The sequence below is a fragment of the Meles meles genome, chromosome 6 (assembly GCF_922984935.1).
Source record: "Meles meles chromosome 6, mMelMel3.1 paternal haplotype, whole genome shotgun sequence".
Classification (NCBI taxonomy): Eukaryota; Metazoa; Chordata; class Mammalia; order Carnivora; family Mustelidae; genus Meles; species Meles meles.
Window position 1 is genome coordinate 122,040,604 of NC_060071.1, and position 20,542 is coordinate 122,061,145.

A 20,542-nucleotide genomic window follows, 5' to 3' on the forward strand; every position below is an offset into this window, starting at 1 on the left:
ATGGTCATAGGTGACTGGCAGTGCATTATTTACTTCTTTTTAAAAATCAAACATTTGTAGATACTTGTGAGGAGATTTGTCAAAATTAGAATGGGAAAAAAATACAGGAGGGAGAAAAAACTTCTCACTGGTAAATTTATATTTAACTTACAAATTTATCCCAAACACATAAGATCAGAATAAAACATTGGCAAATAAACACTAGGGATGATTTAAACTAGTATTTATTGAGAAATGCCTAAGAGTTTGACAGTTGAGTGTGTTTGGATTCTTAGAAGGAAACCCATTTTTTGTCCCATGCTCTCTGACTTTCTCTCTCTAAGAAACACTGAAACCTCCTTGATCAGCTGATCACTTAAGCACAAGAATACTCTGTATTATCTGCCAGGATGGTACACACACTCTTGCTTTTACCATTTTTTACATTCAAGTAAATTCTCATTTACAATCTTTTAACTCTGTGCTAGCTTTAATCAATAATGTTCCTTATAACATTAGGGTGGACTTAAATGCTAAGTAGTTTGATTGCCTTTTCTCCTTGAGAAGACTATTACCATAAAGATATTTTGAACAAATAATAAACAATAGAATTTAGCTGTGTTATCCTAGCCTTTTTATATCATAGTTCATAAAATATTACCTAGAAATCTTTCCTGCTCCCACTACTGACCTTCTCCTGTCATACCTCATCAGTTTATCTTCCTGGTAGAATTATTTGAAAGGCATTCAGGTATGCTCCAGATAACATGTGTCTTTCTAGGCAGATAAACACAAATTGAAAAGTAAATTAGAGATATGTTTACAGATGAAAGATAAACTCTCAGAAATTCAAGGCTGATACACTGTAAGTTAAAACCTAGAGGAAGCAACACTTCCATTGAGGAAGAGGAAGCAGATACAGAATTGCAGGAGGCTAAAATGGCAATGTTTTAAAATTACAGAGAAACTTAAGAAATGCTTTGTTCACTATTACTTCTCAGTAACTAGAATTTCCCAACACTTAGGTTTTTATTTTTTCTGTCTCCTGCAATTTCAATCAAACAAATAATTATTATATTAATGTAGATACTACTTACTCCCTTCTACCACCACCACCCCCCAAAAAACACATAAAACAAACACAAAACAGAGAACCTAAAGTGAATTAAAAAGGAGCTCAAAAATCACACGGAGAAGATAGACGATACCTCAAGCACATAATGTGGTTCTGAGCTTCCCTTCTGTTGAGACGATCAAGAACTGAACCTCCATAGTTCTCATTGTCAGAGAAAGGAAGACATGGGGAGTGGTGGTGACTGTCAAACCTTTCTGGCACATAACCAATATGATTTGTGTGTTTCCTACCCTCTTTATACTAAACTTATGAATATCTGGTGTTTTAAAGAAGAGAGTACATATTTTCTTGATCCTCATCTTGTAAAGTTAAATCATTGTCTCATACTTAGAAGGAAATGTGTATGATTTCAAAATGGTTTGACATGGAGCTGCCTATAAATGGAAATGAAAGTTTATATTTGCTAAAAAGACTAGTTTTCTAAATAAATAAAATCTAGAGAAGCAATCAGTGAAAACTCATTATCTTTTTACTCCTAAACCAGTTCGGAGAATTATTTTTTTTTTCAGTATATCTAAACTTGATTTAGGATATAATGTTTTAAAGGTATCTTTTAAGATGAGATTAAATAATTAATACCCTAACTTAATAATTTTCATGTTTCTTTATGTCAGCTACACAGTGATTTTGGCTTATCCCAAAAAAGGCTATTGCATAATGAATAGTATATTAACTAAAAACACTGATTTTGTGAAGTCTGGGGTTTTTTTGAAAAGTAATTTTGTAGTATTTCTTTTTTAATCATTCAGTAAATAGATGAATGCTTCCTAACACACATTTTTTCTAAGCATGTCTAACAAAGTTAAAAATTATTCATTACTTTTTATGCAGAAATTAAATGGATTCAGTTTTATATTTAGCTTTAATTTTTCTCATAGTTTAATACAAAATTATCATTTGGTACTGAAATGATGAAGCAGAGAGATAATATTTGATATATGGTTTATATTAGCTGTTCAATAACATGATGCTCCCAGGTAACAAAAAAGAAAATTTTCTGCAGATATAAACACAAGTAAATTATTTCTTTTAGTTTCTAGGGATAGTAATCTTTCAGCAAATGTAGCACATAAAAAGAGAAAAATTAATCTTAAACTATATTAATTATATGACATATTATATATGTCATATGACACATGACATATATCTATAATAACTAAATAGTTTTAATACATTTGTTACCAAAGTGTTTAAATTCATTATATTTATTGTCTCTGTGCTTAACTTTCCCCTAATAAAGTAAAGGACTTCTACTAATTCATTCCATAACATTGCTAGAGTAGTGTTCTTTACTTTTAAAATTGGTAAATAAGAGGAATGTGTATTTTTCTTAAGACCTGGCTAGTAGAAGAAGAATAAAATGTAAATTGAAAAGTTTCCTTTAAAGTAATTTTGTAAAATATTTTAATGGAACCAAAGTGCCTTAAAAAGTTTCAGAGACAGCCATAAGAATGTATTTTGTATAGGGAATTCCTTTCCCTATTTAATATATCTGTATAATAATTTAGATATTTACTCTCCTTTATTTTATTGGGATGAGTCATATGACACGATTGTCTAAAAATTTATTTTTTTAAAATCTGGACCTTTTTAAAGCTCTACAAGAGAAACAACTGTTTTTAAGAGACAAGCTTTTTCTAAAATAAAAACAGTTTTGCTCATTATTACTAAACTATGATTGGCAGCACCAAACCTAAACAAAATAAGGTGGGAAAAAATGCTCTTTCGTCATTTTTCATCTTTGGGCTCCCTATTCTCCTCCTTAAAATTTGGTCTCTTTTTCCCCTTAAGGTTTCCCAGTGTATTCCCAATCTTGCCTATCTGGAAATAAAGTCTTAAAGTACTAAACAGTTCTTGTTACCCTCCTAGGACTATTTGAGGTTTTACAAAAAGAATGGTACAAGAGACCAGTAATTGAAATATACATACATAGTGCGAAAAAGAAGAGTGGATGGATGAATGGATGGATGGATGGATGGATGGGAGGGTTTCAGGCAAAGGAAGTCTTTGGACAGGACACGCACCCAGGACTCACTATGGAGGTGATGATCTGTCCTGGTGAGAAGAGGGTGTCTGTCAAGTAAATTCTACCACTACTTTTCTATTGTGGTGTATCTCAACCACTGACATGTAAAATTGACTTTTTTGTCATTTGTCTGGTTTGAAATCAAATGCCTTTTTGTTTGTTTGACTATTTAAGGCTGAAAGAGCATATTCCTTTTGTGGGACTATTGAATACATGGCTCCGGATATTGTCAGAGGGGGAGATTCAGGCCATGACAAGGTATGTTCTACACTTCCTTAAATCTTCATAAAATGTATAATAAGAGCCCTAGTTAATAACTCAGTCCAGTCTCTTCAACAGAGGCCTCTTTCTGGTATTGTCTTACCTTCTTTGTTTTCTCTCCTTTGCTTTGTAGACATGAACACATTATGATATCTAGTGTTTTAGAGAAAAAAGATAGACTTTGTTGAAGATTATCTCTTCAACAGAAATAAGCATTGTAAAAATCCTTGGAGAAAGAAAAAAAATCCTGCATTCAAGATAGTCCAAGTTTGTTTTCCTAAGCCCTCTAAAAACCTCCCTGCCCTTTGTATGTGCAAAGTGAAGATTGTAGAGGAAGCATCGTGAGCGGTTTTGTTATAAAATCTAGGTCACCTATTTTTTCTTTCTGTATTAAAGGGTATAGATCCTTTAGTGCCATCTTAATGATTTTGCTGTATTAATAATTTTCTCTAAATAAGGAATTTTGGCTATTTTTTGTTCCTCATCTTCCCCTCTCCCTCTCCCCTTTCAAAATCCCACACATTCGACCCAGATATCTTCAGTGTGGCGAATCTTTGGTCTCCTTACTAATGACTAGTCATATGCTTAAAGCCTGTTCTTCAAGTTGGTGTGGTACTGGTTTGAGACCATATGATTAGGAATCTGATTATTGATCTGTGTCATCTCAACAGCTGGTTTGCAATCCAACAGCAAAACATCCTGAGGGTGCTGACTCTGGCGGCAGTAAGATGGCTTGTATGAATAAAATAATTGAATTGCTGCTTTCATTTGCTTCCTGGTATTCTTGCAAACTGTTTTCCCTAGCAGCTTGATAGGAATTTATAACTTAAAATTTGAAAATTACCTTCTAAGACCTAATGTAACCAGTTTTTAGAGATGAAAACCTTACAGAACCTCCTAGAATTCCTGTATACCTGAGGTCTGGAATATAGCTAGTCAATAAATACTCTTTGCTGTTCATGGAACAGCTTGATGACTTTGAGTTAATTAAATGTAACAATATATGCAAAGTGCTTATCAGTGGCTCCTGGCTCCACACTCCTTTATGATTACAGTTGGCCTGATCGTGTTTTATGTCATCATTACGTATTTTCTTTAAAATAGTTCTAGGTTCATAAATTTTGTATCATCTCTCTGAAAACTTTGCCCTGAAATTTGGAAGCAGGGTTAAACATTTTAGCTTCCAGTTAATATCTTACTGGTATAAGCTTGTGCATTCAGCAGATGCTGAAATCTTGGCTTGCCTAATTATAAAAAAAACTAATGTCAGGATTCTTTAAATTATATTTAATTCACTATGTTCTTAGTTCAGGTAGCTGCATTTATAAATTGGTTTCCCATTTAGATCTCATTTTATCTTATATTATTTTAAGTCTTCATGTTTCCCACAATTGAAGACTCACATAAATGAAGATACATGTGACAGGTCCTTTAAGAAAATTGATTTCGGTGGTTATGAAATATACCAGTAGATGGGATTTTTTTTTCATTTTTGTTCTTTGAGTTCAAGGAATTTCATAATATTTGGGAGGCCTAAATAATTAATAAAAATGCTGGGGGCACCTGGCTGGCTCAGTGGGTTAAGCCTCTGCTTTTGGCTCAGGTCATGATCTCAGCGTCCTGGAATCAAGCCCCTTATTGGGCTCCCTGCTTAGCAGGAAGCCTGCTTCCCCCCTCTCTGCTTGCTGCTCTGCCTACTTGTGATCTCTTTCTCTCTGTCAAATAAATAAATAAAATCTTTACCCCAGCCAAAAAACAACTTTCTAAAAAAAATGCTGAATGCTCCTTTTTACCCCCCCGTCATAAGTCTAAAGATTTTACTTAAAATTTTTAAATTTGGGGCACCTGGGTGGCTCAGTTGGTTAAACGACTGCCTTCAGCTCAGGTCATGATTCCAGAGTCCCAGAATCAAGTCCTGCATCAGACCACCTGCTCAGTGGGGAGTCTCTTTCTCTCTCTGACCCTTCCCTGTCTCATGCTCTCTTTCTCTCTCTCACTCTCAAATAAAAATAAAACCTTTAAAAAATAATAATAAGTAAAATTTTTAAAATTTATTTAAAATTAAACATTTTTTAAATTAAAATAAAACCATTACTTAATGATTTAGGAAATAATGAAAATACCTTTAGCCCTTTGATTGACTTCACTTTTTTAAATTGTGTTCTGAGAATACCCGGATATTTGTGCTCTAGATGTCCTTTTCTTGCATGTGCTTCATTTAATACTCCTTACATAGAAAGCTCTTTACAAAATCTTTTTGTTAAAATATTTTTCAAATATATAGTTTTATTCTGTTCATTTTTCTTTCTTATAAAATATATATTCATAGTCTATAAAATGACATTATTGTTTTATAGGCGGTTGACTGGTGGAGTTTAGGTGTTCTAATGTATGAATTACTAACTGGAGCATCTCCTTTCACTGTCGATGGGGAGAAGAATTCCCAAGCTGAGATATCTAGGTAAGACTTAACAAAATAAAATAAATGTATTGTTTTCTCAAAGAAGCTTATCAAATTGCTGAACTCAAGGCTGATAGAAAAGATAATATTTTAAATGAGGGTAGACAAAATGATTTCCAAGTGGCAAACTTCCATTTATATTCATATAGAATGTAGATTTATAACATTTACATTTCTTTTTATTTTATATACCCACTTAGATCTTAAGTCTCATAAGGATAGTGTCAAAATTTTTATGTGCTCCAAAGCACTTGATATATTATCTTAACCTAGTACATCATATATTAAGAAATGTATTTGTTGGACATTTTTTTCCCACTCTGTATCAAATGTTATTTCTTTGCAAATAAAGAAAAAGTAGTGATATTTTCCACTCATGGCTATCTAGGCTCAATAGAAACAAATACCATAAGATCACCCTCCTGTAGGTTACCCTAGTAGCATTGTTCTGTTCTTTTCTTCATAGCAGCTGCCACAGCCGCAGTGTGACATACGTGTTCATAGTTACTGGATTATGTCTGTCTGTCCCACTAGATTGTAAGCTCTGAGAGCAAGGGGCGTGTCTGGCTTCGATCTCCAGGACTGTCTGCTCCTGTGCCGGCACCGTGCTTACTGTGCAGAATTCAGTACATATTTTTGGAATGAAATGGATGAATGAACAAATAAACGCACAGTGATAAAACATTATACTAATTACTAGTTATGTTTTTGTCCTGTTTTTACTTGAATTTCATAACTTTGAGAACAGATTTGACATTAAAAATTAAAATTGAGACTTCCACCAAGATGGAATAACAGGGACCGGATTTACTTTCCTGCCTGAAACAATTTTTTAAATGGGCAAAATATATGAAACAGCACTCTCGAAGACATTGAGCATCTAGCAGTGAAGGACAGTGAACACAGAGAGACGGAAATCAACGAGGTGAGCCCTCTGATTGCCCAGCTTACCGCCGTGAGAGAGTATCCAGGCTGCAGCACAGGGAGGGGAGGCCCAGGCAGAGCTGAGGACACAGAACTGAGTCCAGGAGGACCGGGCAGCTAGAGTTCACAGGGCAGAGTCAGAGAGATGGCCAGAGACTTGGAGAAGGTTCCCCTTGGGGAGTCAGTGAAGTATTGGTAAGCGAGGGAGGGAGCCGTTCGGTCTAGTTCAGATGTTATTTCTCTAAACTGATCTGTAGATTGATCACAGTCATGATGCCAGCAGGATGTTTTTGGGTTTTTGTTTCTTTGTTTGCTTGTTTCCATAGAAGTTGACAACGTAAAATTCATAGAGGTATGTAGAAGACATAGAATAGCCAAATCACCTTTGACAAAGTAGACCAGAGTTGATTTCAGGGCTTATAAGCTACAATAACTAAAACACTGTGGTGGTCATATCGAGATAGACAGTCATCAGTGAACTAGAAAAAAGAGTCCGGAAACAGAACCACACAGATATAGACAACTGTGCTGTGTTTTGTTTTTTGTTTTGTTTTGTTTTGTTTTTACAAAGGTGCAAAGTCAGTTCGGTGGAGAAAAAAATAGTCTTTTCAACAAATGCTAGAACCATTGGCTGTCATACGGGGGAAAAATGAACTTCAATAAATACTTTGCACTTTATAGAAAAATTAAAAATAGGTCATATGCCTAAATATAAAATCTAAAACCACAACATTTCTGGAAGAAAACATAAAGGAAAATCTATGTGACCTTGGATTAGGCAAAGATTTCTTAGACAGGACACAAAAAGTGCAGTCCGTAAAAGAAACACTGATAAATTGGACTTCATCAGAATTATATACGTGTGCTGCTTGAAGGGAACCAAAAGAGTGGAAAGACAAGCCCCAGACTGGGAAAAAATGACAACTCCTGCATCTGATAGACGACTGGTGTCCAGAATACATAAGGAACTCTCAAAATTCAAGAGGAAAGACACCCCTCTGTTTTGAAAAATGAGCAAAAGATCTTAACAGTTCCCCAGAGAAGATATATGAGCGGCAAATAAGCACATGAAAAGATAACCAACATCATTAGTCTTAAGGGAAATGCAGACTAAACCACGTGAGATGCCGTTGTATACTCACTGGAGTGGCTGCCAGAGAGCCTGATAGTCAAGGTTCTCCAGAGGACCAAAACTATTAGGGTCTCTCTATCTCTTACTTTCTCTCTATATATATGGAGATGTATTATAAGGAATCAGCTCACAGGATTATGGAGGCTGAGACATCGCACGAGCTGCTGTATGCCAGCTGGAGACCCCATCCTGAGAATAAGAGGATCCTGTGGGTGTAAATCCCAGTCCAGTGGCAGAAGACCAGCATCCTGTGTTAGGCAGGCAGCAAGGGGCTGAATTCTCTCTTCCTCTGCCTTTTTTTTTTTTTGTTCCCTACTCAGGTTCTCGAGGGATTGGTTGCTGCCCACCCACACTGGGGAGAGGATTCTCCTTTACTGTGTCCAAGTCGGATGCTAATTTCATTGAGAATCACCCTCACAGACACACATAACTGTTAAATTGGGGCAACCTGTAGCCCCGTCAAGTGACACTTCGAATTAACCATCACAAGTCCTCTCCTGTCAATTCGGCAGCCGTGCACGTATCCTTAAACTGAAGTGAATCTCCAAATAAAGACAAAAACGCGGTCATAATTCCGCTAAACGTGATACAGCTATCCTACATACAATGGAAAACCCACAAGCCCCCTACACAAAATCCTTAAGTGATGTTTACTCTTCTTGAAATCTCATAACTTAGATACTGTAATAAAAATTAACAGTTCTTAAATGCCATGATATAAAGCCAGTGCATCTTGTATTACATGAAAAACGAGTAAGAGAAGAAAGACAACAAAGACATATTGTAACATCTATATTAAAATGATTTATGCACACATATTCCTACACAGATATAGTCATAACAAAATGAGGAAATAGAGCAATTTTTGTAATTGGTTATGGGATCATAGGTGGTATTTATAACTACTTTCTTCCACTACCCACTATGTATTCCCTTTGTCTTCAGCAAGTACCTCTTGGGTGACCCAGACAGTCATTCCTAAAGAATCTTGGCCTTTAGACTTCTGCCTAGAATGGGTTGTTACAGTTTTCAGTTGACCTTAGTCACAGGGCATGGTAATACTAATAGATACCCTAAGAGATCTCCTGTATTTCAGACAGTCTTCCTTCCTTTCATTGTGTATTCCACAATGAAATGTGGTAATGGGATCGATTGGTAATGAGGATCGATCCCCCCAGCTGCTCCAGAAATCCCTTTTTTGCTAATTGATTTAGAGGCACAAGGAGCCCAAAGTAGCTGGATGGCCATCTTCATTTCTAGCTCAATGGAATCATTCATTGTGTGTCTCTTGGTGGAAGCATTCCTTTTCCTAGAACTAAGACCTCTAGGCTAGCAGAGCAAAAAGTCAGCGGAATAGGAAGCAAAAATTTTGCCAGTGAGTCACTTGGCAGTAATAGTGAGTGGTGCCATTCCCAGTTCCACCCCATGATTCCTGGGTCCATGAATCTGGTATGGAAGAAACAGCACCATGTATTACATGTGGATTCAGAGCATTTACAGCCTTCTGCAGAACCTTGCCAGAGCCCTGCGACATAGTGCCACCTAGCTGTTCCACTGTCCTATCACACCAGCTGCTTCAAGATGGCGGAGAGCTCAGTAAGACCAGTGAATTCCATGAGCATGGGCCCACTGTACACTTCTTTTGCTGTGAAGTGAGTTTCTTGATTAGAAGCCATGCTGCGTAGAATACCATGACTGCACATAAAGCATTTTGTAAGTCCTCAGATGGTCATTTGCAGGGAAAGTAAATCCATATCTGTAAGCGTCTATTCCAGATAGGATGAAACATTGCCCCTTCTGTAATGGAAGCAGTCCCACGTAATCAGCCTGCCACCATGTAACCGGCTGACCACCCTGGGGATTGGTGCCATATTGGCACTCAGTGTTTGTCTCTGCTGCAGGCAAATTGGGCACTCGGCAAGAGCAATAGCCAGGTCTGCCTTGGTGAGGGAAGGTCCATGCTGCTGGGCCCGCACATAACCTCCTTCCTTACCACCACGGCCACTATGTTCATGGCCCAGCACGATGATAGAGTTGACTGGAGAAAGAGACTGACTGATTATCTACAGAAGATCATCCTATTCACTTGATTTATTAATACCCTCCCTGCTGAGGTCACCCTTTGGTGACCATTCTCATGGGACACAAATATCTCTCCATTTTTTTCTCCCCATTCAAAGAGACTTATCCGTATACCTCTCTTACTCATATATAATTGTCAACCAGAGTTCCTTGTCACCAGTATTCTGATCTTACTTCTTCCAAGTCCCTGACCATCCAGCAAAACCATTGGCCACTGCCCGTGAGTCGGTATAAAATTGCACATCTGGCCATTTCTCCTTCCAAGCAAAGTGAACATCCAGGTCACTGCTCCAAGTCGTCCCTGCTGGGAAGATTTCCCTTCACCATGTCCTCAGGGATGTGCCAGAAGGGAGCTTATAGTGCTGCAACTGTCCACTTGCAGGTGGTGCCTACGTATCACGCAGAACTCTCTGTAAATGAGGCCTGAGCCTTCTCTTCCTCTGTCAGCTATCATAGGAACCACCCGTGGCTTCAGAGATGCAGGCTCAGAGAGAGAAGGCGTTGGAGCAGGAGCGGGGAGAATGGGCATCTGAGGCGCTGGTGCATGTAACTTGTGCCTTTAGGACCTGCTCAGGCTCCATTTCGTGTCTCCTACCTCCCGTCTGATGAGGGAGTGCTGCTGATGGATCAGATGTCACCCAATGTATGACAGGCATCTCAGCTCTCATAGAAGTGTTCAGTCTCTAGGCCCAGTAGCAGACCAAGAGCTATTTCTCAAAAGGGGAGTAGTTATCTGCAGAAGATGACAGGGTTTTGCTCCAAGATCCTAAGGGGCCTGCTAGAGGTTCCCTGTCTCCCACTGACACCTCAGGCACTGTCGAATCTGTTGGAACACGTGGCCCAAGGGCAGAGCAGCTTGACCAGCAACCTGGACCTGTTGCAGAACTGTCTCTTGTTCTGGGACCCACTCAGTGGCAGCTGCTCAGGTTACTTGGAAAACAGACTGGAGTCCTACTCCCAAAAGAGGAATATGTTACCTCTAAAATCTAGAGAGACCCACTAGGCATTGTGCCTCTTTTTTAGTTGTAAGAGGGACCAGTTGCAACAACTTATCCTTCACCTTGGAAATAGTATCTTGACATGCCCCATACCCCCAGACCCCTAGAAATCACTAACCTGGAAGGTCCCTAAATTTTGATTCAATTTATTTTCCCCCCTCTGACATCCATCTGTCTTCCCAATCAGTCTAGAGTAGTTGCTGCTACTTGCTCACTGGGTCCAACCAGCATAAGGTCATCAATATAACAGATCAGTGTGATACAGAAGAGAAAGGTGATCAGGAACCTTGAAAACTACATTAGGATGTAGGGCTGGAGAGTTGTACCCTTGAGGGTAGGACAGTAAGGGCACATTGCTGGCCTTGCTAGCTGAATGCAAGTCCTTCTGGTAGGCCTTATAGTCAGTGGTGGAGAAAAAGGCATATGGCACATGAATAGCTGCATGGGCGGGGCGGGGGGGTTGTAAATTTATTCAAGCAATGAAACCACATCTGGTAGAACTCTGCCGTTGAAGTCCACCAGCTGGTTCAGTTGACGATACTCTGGTGTCCTCTCCAAGATCTGTCTGTCTTCTGCATAGGCCAAATGGGTGAGGGGTGGGTGGGGGTCACCACTCCCACATCTTTCAAGTCTCTGATGGTGGCACTAATCTCTGCAAATCCCCAGGAATGCCATATTACTTTTGGTTTTACGATTTTCCTAGGTAGAGGCAGTTCTAATGGCTTCCATTTTGCCTTTTCCACTATAATCATCTTCCCTCCACAGGTCAGGGAACCAATGGGGGGATTGTGCCTGCTGCGAAATATGTCTCTTCCAATTACACATTCTGGAATTGGGGAAGTAGCCACAGGATGGTGTCAGGGACCCACTGAAACCACCCTGAGATGGAGCTGAAACTCCCATTGGTCACCTGACCTCCATAAGCCCCGATTCTGGTGTGCCACAGTGATGTTTGGGGTCTCCTGGAATTAGTGTCAGTTCAGAGCCAGAGTCCAATAGTCCCCAGGAAGTCTGGTTAATTCCTCTTTGCCAATAAACAGTTCTTCTGATAAAAAGCTGTAGGCCCCTTCGGGAAGGCTGGGAGAAAGATGCACGGTATAAAGTTTCAGAGTCCTTCCTTAAGGTGCCCCACCTTCCCCTTCATTCAAGAGGTTCTGGGGTATATAACTGTTTCAAGTGTGAGAATTGACTGAGGGGCAGTTAGTTGACTGGGGGAGGGCAGAGGAGACGACAAAGGGACACCAGGAACCTTTGGAGGGTGGTTGGGTATGTTCCTTTCTTTGGTTGTGGCAATGACTTTGCAGGCGTGTACCTCTGTCAGAACTTACCAGAGCGTATGTTTGTGTGTGGGAAGTCTACTGTGCATCAGTTTTACTTTAATAAAATTGCTAACTTTTTCCGAACATACCTATTGCAGGACAGATGAGTAAGGAAATAATTTCTCATTATTCCAGTTCATTTAATTCCAAAGGGATCAGTAATATTTGTTAAAATCACAGTTAAAGTCATTAATTTAAATTTTTTCATATGACTCTGCTTATTTTAAATGGATCTCTTAACAGTTTGAAAATGCCTCAGAATTATAGGAAACCTTGGTCATGGCCATGAGCATTTGGGTCCCTTTGCAAGGTCCTACCTGTCATGGTGACAGATGCTAAGGGCAATCTTAACCTGACAGCATGAAATAGTGCCTCCTCTGACTGATTTCCCTCTCTGTGAGTCCACGTCCACACCATCTTCTTCTTAGAGTTTTCTTTTCCTTCCTAGGACTACCTGCAGGGAGGTAGTATGTTGCTGATTATGAAGGCAGGAGTATTCTAAACCAAACGATGGTCAAATTTAAATTGCTTTTATTGCCCATAGATCAATCATTTGGCATTCTGATTTGAGAAAGAGGAAGAGCCTGAAACAATGTGTCTAAAATCTTAAAACTAGAACATATTTTTCAAGAACTTAAATAGGATTCTTGCCCTTTAATGAACTAATTATCCATTTTGTCATGTTGTTAATAATTTTCTTTAAAGCTTATTGTTAACCTATGATTTCATGGTTTTGGGGTTTTGGTTGTTACTGAAATTTCTAGCAGTATAATAATTAAGTTATCCTACACTACCTTTTCCTTTCAAGGTAGTGATTCTGATTATCTTCCCTCGTGTAAAGTCTTTCATAGTCTGTTCTTTTAACAATATGCACCATTCGGTAATACAATGGGTTATTACTCAGCCATAAAAGAGGATAAGATTTTTGTCATTTGCAACAACACGGATGGAACTAGATATGCTATGTGAAATAAGTCAAACAGAGAATGACAAATGCTATATGGTTTCACTTATATGTGGAATCTAAAAAGCTAAACAAGCAAACAAAAAAAAGCAGAAAGAGACCCATAAATACAGAAAACAAACTGATGGTGGGGGGGGGGGGCGTGTAGAATGGGCAAAACAAATGAAGGGAACTGAGAGATAGAGACTTCCAGTGACCAATGAATAAGTCATGGGGATAACAGGTGCCACGCAGGGAATATGGTCAGCGGTGCCGTTATAGTGGGTGGTGACACAGGTCACCACACTTGGGGTGAGCCGAGCACAGCAGACAGACTTGCTAATCCCCGCACTGCCCACCCCAAACTAATGTAACATTGTGTCAGTTCTCCCGCATAAATTTAAAAGTTTTTTTAAAATTTAAAAACCCATAAATTTAAAAAGTGAAAAAGAAATGTACCATTCTGATAAATGTATCATTCTCTTGTCCCCTGTCTTAATTAGCCAAGGGCTTTTTTCATCATTGAATTCTTCCTTCGTGTTGGTGCTCATCACTGAACGCTGCATCCTTTCTCGAGCTTTTACCTGAGCTGCTTCACAGCAGCATCTAATCCAAGTTATCTACCTGCCTGGAACTGTTTGTGGGTAGCCTAAAACCAGAACAAGAACGTTTTTCTGGTATATCAAATCTAAAACACAGTAAGAATTTAGAAAGAGAGGAAAATTTTCTCCCTGCTGTACAAATCCCTTCAGCAGGGTCCCGGTGGTCCTCTCCCTTCCGGGTGAGTGCTGTCACTGAGCGGATGGCACAGTCATGTGAGGTGTTTTCAGGGAAGCCCCTCCCGTTACTGAACAACTTCTTTCGTATAAAATCTTGCCTCCCTTAAGGTGAGCTGAAATCTGCTTCCTCTAACCTCTGCATGTCAATGCTGGTCCCATCCTCTAAAGAACGTACATGAGTTCTGTTTCTTCCAGACGTTGCTTTAGAGATTTGAAGATAGTTTTACCTACGATAAAGCTTTCATTAGGTTTTCTGAGCCTGGGTCTTATTTTTATCTCATGTACAAAGCGTGCTTTTCTTACTTGTCTGTCTCCTGCTAGCTTTGATTCCCTTTCTGTGAAGAACCCTTTCATTTTAGGATCTGGATTACTGCTGCGTGGGAAGGTGTCATCCTTCCCTAGCCTGGGGCTTTGTAACCCATGGTAGTTGGATCCTGTGTCCTCACCTGGGAATCAGGATATAGAGGGTCTGTGCGCCATTCTTCCGTCATCTCTGACAGCGTTGTTTCTTTGCCTTGTTTTCTCTGACTCTGAAACGTTGAAAATATTTGCCATGAGATGTTCATTTGGCATTTCACAATCCATCAGTAAGATATGTTTTGTGAATGTGTCTCATTGTACTATGATAAGCATAATGTTATAGAAATTCAGGTCTCAGTCTTATCAAAATAATAATGATATTTGTGGTACAATTTAGGTCAGGGGTTAGCAAAACTACAACCAGTCAAATCCATTCTGCTGCCTGTGTCTGTGTGGCCTATGAGCTCTGAATGGTTTTTACGTTCCATTTTACCGTCCTGAGTGGTTGAAAAAGTCAAAAGATGGACAATATTTTATGACATGTGTATATTGTATGGAATTTGAGTTTCACTGTCCATCAGTAAAATTTTAGTAGAACACAGCCGTGCTCCTTCATCAGAGTATGATCTCTGGCTGCTCTGGGGGCCACTGCAGCAGAGGTGAGTAATTGCCCCAAAGACTGCACAGCTTACAAAGCCTGAAGTATTTATTGTCTGGCCTTACATCAGTTATCCCTTATCTATTGCTAAGTAACCACCTCAAAACTCAGTGGCTTAAAACAACATGCATTAACTCTCTCAGAGTTTCTGTGGATGAGGAAACTTAGCTACACCTTCTACTTCCGGGTCACTCACAGGCTGTAATTGGAATGCTGGCCAGACTGTAGTTCTCTCAAGGCTCATGTGGGAAAAGATCTGCTTCCAAGCACATGTGGTTGTTGGCAAATTCCACTCCTCTGGGCCATTGGACCAAGGGCCCCCATTCCTGGCTGGCTATTGGCCAAAGAGCACCCGTCAGTTCCTCACTACGTGGGCCTCTCTGACTTGGCTGCTTGCTTCCTCAAAGCGTGCAGGCTGGAAGGGAATGAAGAGTGTCTGGGAGGCTGAACTCTTTTGTAACCTAATCGTGAAAGTAGCATCCTGTCACTTTTACGGACAATATTGTTTATAAGAAAGTCACTAGGTCAGGGCGCCTGGGTGGCTCCATTGGTTAAGCCTCCAACTCTTGGTTTCGGCTCAGGTCATGGTCTTAAGGTTGCAACATGGAGCCCGGCGCTGGGTTCCACACTCAGCGCAGAGTCTGCTTTGAGATTCTCTCTCTGCTCCTCCTGCTCGTGCTCTCTTCCTCTCTCTAAAATAATAAATAAATAAACCTTGAAAAAAAGTCACTAGGTTCTGTGCACACCCGAAGGGAAGAAATTACACAAGGGGATTACTGTGAATATAAGGAGACCATCCTTACAAAATGTTTGCTGACCTCTGGGTTAGGTAACTGTCCTCCCAAGGAGTATCTCTCTTTAGGTAATTACTGTAGTATACTGATTTTGTGTGTCGTACTATAGTTTTCTAAATCAAAATTAAAATAGTAATTCTGTTGGATTATTTTATTCTAACCATGTTGATTAGTAACACCTTAAATGAACTCATTTCTATTTTTTAAAATTCTCTGCTTATAGATGTCTTGCTTTTAGAGTTATGCATAGAATAACTATAACAAGCATCATTATTTCTTACCCTGTTCTAAGAGATCATTTTTTTCAAACCCTTGGCTTTCATATCTTTCTTACATTTTTATGATAAAATCGTTAATCAGCATATTTTATAAAGACTTCTTGATTCCCAGTGTGCTATTCATTTTTTTCTTTTCTTCCTCATTTTAGGTATTTGTATACCTGTTAGCGGTATCTGTGTTTCTGGATTTTTTTTTCACTCGTTACCCCCAAATCCACGAATGTTCCTCACCACAGATTTCATCCACACATTCTTCCACGTGACCCATCTGCAGCCACTCCAGGGTCGAGTCCAGTGACGAGAGGGGTGTGGCAAGGAGAGGAGCAGGGTGGAAATGACTTCTGTACTCATATTCCCCCGCTTTCTATCTTACTTCTTTCAGGATCCTTTAGCTCCGTTTACTCCTGCTTCCTCTTTATAACATGTGGGGATGGAGCTGTATCGTACTGTATTATGGCCTCCGAAGCACTGTTCAGAGCCCTGAATAAGACGCAGGAATAATCCTTCCAGCTACGGGGAGGGCCCGTCAGCAGCACTAACAGAATGGCTAGCATTTGGGGTACTCCTTGTCAGTCTGCCAGTGCTCCCCGAGACCTGGCCTTCTGTTATTTCTGTGAGGCCCTGTGTAGGCACTTCACTGCCCCCCTCCCCTGACCCGATCACCCCCTTGGCCAGTTCCCCACGGGTCCCATCGACCTGAAGTCGAAAGGGTAAGCCTCATTCGTACTGGGAGAGGCTGTGGAGGTGGCCTTCTGCGTTCATGACTCAGTCATTAGTTCCATCTGGAGGAATCTCACTGTTCTTTACGGACTCGTGCTTCTCTCTGGCCTCCCCAGGAGAGCCTCTTCCTTTTGGAGGATAATCTTGGCTGCTGTACTCTAGCTCTTTGCTCTGACTCGGGCTCTTCTCCCTTCAGCAGCCTTTTTGAAATTCTTTGCATCTCACTCTACTCTTGACTCAGTTTCTTGTCACATGTGGCCTCTTAGTCCCAGGGAACCCCCGAAGTGTGGTCCTCCATCCTCTCCTGTCCCTCTGTCTTGCCCATTAAGGAAAGGTGCTCTGTTTTGGGGTGGTTTTTTTTCCTTTTTTTAAGATTTTATTTATTTGTCAGAGAGAGAGAAAGAGAGAGCACAAGCAGGGGGAGCGGTAGGCAGAGGGAGAAGCAGGCAGGGACCCTGATGCCGGACTCATGGGCTGGGATCATGACTGAAGCCAAAGGCAGACGCTTAAACAGCTGAGCCACCCAGGCACCCAAGGAAAGTTGCCCTAACAGAGATAGTGGAGTGTGTGAAGTAAAAGCTTCGTGAGCATGGTCTGGGTCACAGAAAAGAGCGGAAAGGAAGAGGGACAGGGATGAGGTCTGCCAACAAAAACCAAATACAGTGTGGTGGGGTCCCAGCTTTGGCCCAGACTGCACCCACCCTGCGACTTAGACACATGCAGGCGTGTCTGACAAGCCAGTCTGGTAGACCTGCCAGGCCTACGAGAGTGCAAAGGAGAGGAGCCCCGCCAGAGCAGCTGTTCTCAGAGGCCTTGGCCACCGGGCTGGGAGGCAAATCTAGGTCATAGTCATATCCATCACTTTCGGGGAGAAGATGCTATATGTTGAAAAGAAAAGAAAGCTCTTTTACCAAAATCTTTACAAGCTCGTGCCCACATCTTTACTTCGCTGAACCTCCCAAGGAACAGAAATGTTCTCTCTTGTGCACCAGACGCCACGGTAGGAGTGAGCGCCCCTCAGGTAGTTCGTGAAGCAAAGGAAGGAAATGAGATGCTGAGACATGAGCGTGAAGAAGAGTATTTATAGTGCACATGAGACGTGCCCTGGGGCTCCCAGGAGTTACTGGCTGAGAGTTTGAGTAGAGTTACAGATTTTGCAGGAATAGATAAAGAATCTCGTTTGAGGATTCTTACTGGCAAGGTCTAGGGAAATACGGGGTAGGTGGGTCAAGGAGAAACACAGTGACAGCCAAGGAGAAGTGTCCCCTCTGGGTAGCCAGTGTCTCGGAGCAGGCACAGTCCTGGGGACTAGCCTCACTGAGGGCGAGGCTCACCCGGGCGCAGCTGTGTGCCAGTCTCTGCGCGGAGGAGTCACACCCCTCATTTCCTGGAACCATTATGACCCTGGAAAACAGGTGGCTCTGTGTGCTTTTCTTATAGACGCAGAAACTGAGGTTATCTTGCTTAAGGACTCAGAGCTCCCTCGAGCTGGGAGTGGGGTCAAGTACGAAGTGACCCCTGGAAAGTTGCTTCATGCTCTCCCAGAGCTCACACTTGATTCTGTGCTGCTGTTTTCTTTCCTAGTGAGGTGGGTGCTTATTGCCCGTAGGGGATTGGGAAGTACTGGCCCACAGACAAGGGGGGGACTGAGTTCATTAATGTCTAGAATATGTACTGAGTCGTTTTTACCTCGTAAGGCCAAAGAGAAATATACAGGCAGAGTTGTTGTCCTAGGAAAGCTTACATACTGCCTGGGAAGATAGGGAGAAAACAGAGGACAATCCATAACACCAGGGAGTTCTGAAAAATAGTTGAGTGGTAAGATGACTATGCCATCGACGTCCAAGGCAGCATGGACCCATGGGCACTGGGGGTGTCAAGGAAGCAGCCATTCAGGATGGCAAGATCGTATGGGCTGGGGGGACTGACAAGGTTTGTGAAGGCTGCAGGTGGAAAAGGCCTTTGAGATGGTGGGAAATAGCCACAGGGGCCCGCTCATGGGAGATTCAAGTCTTCTGGCCTGGCCATGCCTGCATGCTATTCTCTGTGCATCTCTAATCTTGTAAATAAAGTTCATTTTATTGCTCCTATTCTAAAATTAATGTACACTCTAGTATGAAATGTGCATATAGTGTAAAATGGACGTAATCACCCCCAAAGACAAATACTGCTGATATTTGGATATATTGTGCTCATACAAGAAATATAATTTCCTCTTTTCCAGATTTTGCTTAAAGTTATGTGCATTCTCCAATTACAGGCTCTCTGTAAACATAATTTTGCAATCACTATATGACATAACCATTGAATAGATATACCATAACATCCTTAACTATTTAGAATAAATGAAGTTGGCTGGAAACTCCTCCCAACTCAGGCAGGCAGATGAGTAACTCTTTAATTCTGGAACCACATGGGAACCAGGAAGTGAGAATCAACAATATTTAAGTTATGAAATAGGAAAGATTGTGAACTTTGAAAAGGAGGGCAAATAGAAATAAACAACCCAAGAGAAGGTATGCCATCTATGAAAACGCAAAAATGTTGTCTGCAGGCCTCTGTTGCAACTGAGGAAGAAAGATCCTGAGTGAGCAAGGTATAATGAATGGAAAATAATCAGACATTTATTCACTCAGGAAATATTTGTTAAGGACTTGCTGAGTGCTAAGCAGTGCTCTAGGCCCCAGGAAAAAAGCAGTGAACAAAGTTGCCTTTTTTTTTAATTTTTAAGATTTTATTTATTTGTCAGAGAGAGAGAAAGAGAGCACAAGCAGAGGGAGCAGTAGGCAGAGGGAGAATTAGGCTCCCCGCTGAGCAAGGAGCCCAACACGAGACTCAATCCCAGGGCCCCTGGATCGTTACCCAAGCCAAAGGCAGACACCCAACCAACTGAGCCACCCAGGCATCCTGAAAACTGCTATTAAAAAAAAAAAAAACAGGAATCCCTCCTACCTGAAAGCTTACATTTTAGTTGGGAGAGATAATTAATTGACAAATAAATATATAATAGTCTTTAAATTTCATGAAGCAAAAACAAAGAAGAGTGATGAAGAGGATGGGTATATTGTCTGGATGGTTAGAGAAAGATGCTCTGATAAGGTGACCCTTGAACAGAGACCTTAGTGGAGGGACAAGTGAGCATTGCCCATCGTCCTAATACCATTGCTGAGACAGTCCTTACGGTTATGTTTTAGTAAACATACGAAACATGCACCATGTTTCATAGGCTCACTGTTTCCACCATAGTTTATTATGAAAATATCACATCTGTTAGAGTGGATACCTGCCTACCTGCTTCCACCATGATTCTACTGTGACTGCTGGACCGTCCTTGCTTGTTCTGTGTCTGCCGTCCATCCGTCTTGCACCCCATCCTAGTTTTAATTCTGATCTTGGTGTTTGCACCCTGTAACCCATATATTCTTAAGCTGATCAGTTATGAATTTCTTTGACCACAGAGGTTTTCAAAAACTTAACATTCCTGAATAGAAAGAAACTGTATATTCATTTTTATATTTTGGACTTTAATTTTATTTGATTTTTCTTTTTCCATGTAATTCCTCTATCCATTTGGAGTTTATTTCAGGTTGTATTATAAGGCAAAGGTCTTGCTTCGTTTCGCTATTTCGCAAATAGCTGATTTCCCCAGCACATTTGTCAAACAGTGTGGCATTTCCTATGTTGGCTGGTCCCTTTTCAAAAACAGTGTAAGTTTGTGTATGTGCCTGGATGCTTTTCAAGTCATCTCTTCTG

The 20,542-nt window shown here is 40.6% G+C and overlaps 1 protein-coding gene across 1 annotated transcript in view; it reads left to right on the top strand.

The window, feature by feature from the left end:
- Window positions 1-20,542, top strand: part of RPS6KA5 (ribosomal protein S6 kinase A5) — a 179,092-nt gene that overhangs the window by 126,536 nt on the left and 32,014 nt on the right. Inside the window, exons 6-7 of the mRNA XM_046007694.1 lie at window positions 3,315-3,398; window positions 5,759-5,862. Coding sequence (XP_045863650.1) covers window positions 3,315-3,398; window positions 5,759-5,862 — 188 coding nt within the window. The remainder of the gene's footprint in view (window positions 1-3,314; window positions 3,399-5,758; window positions 5,863-20,542) is intronic.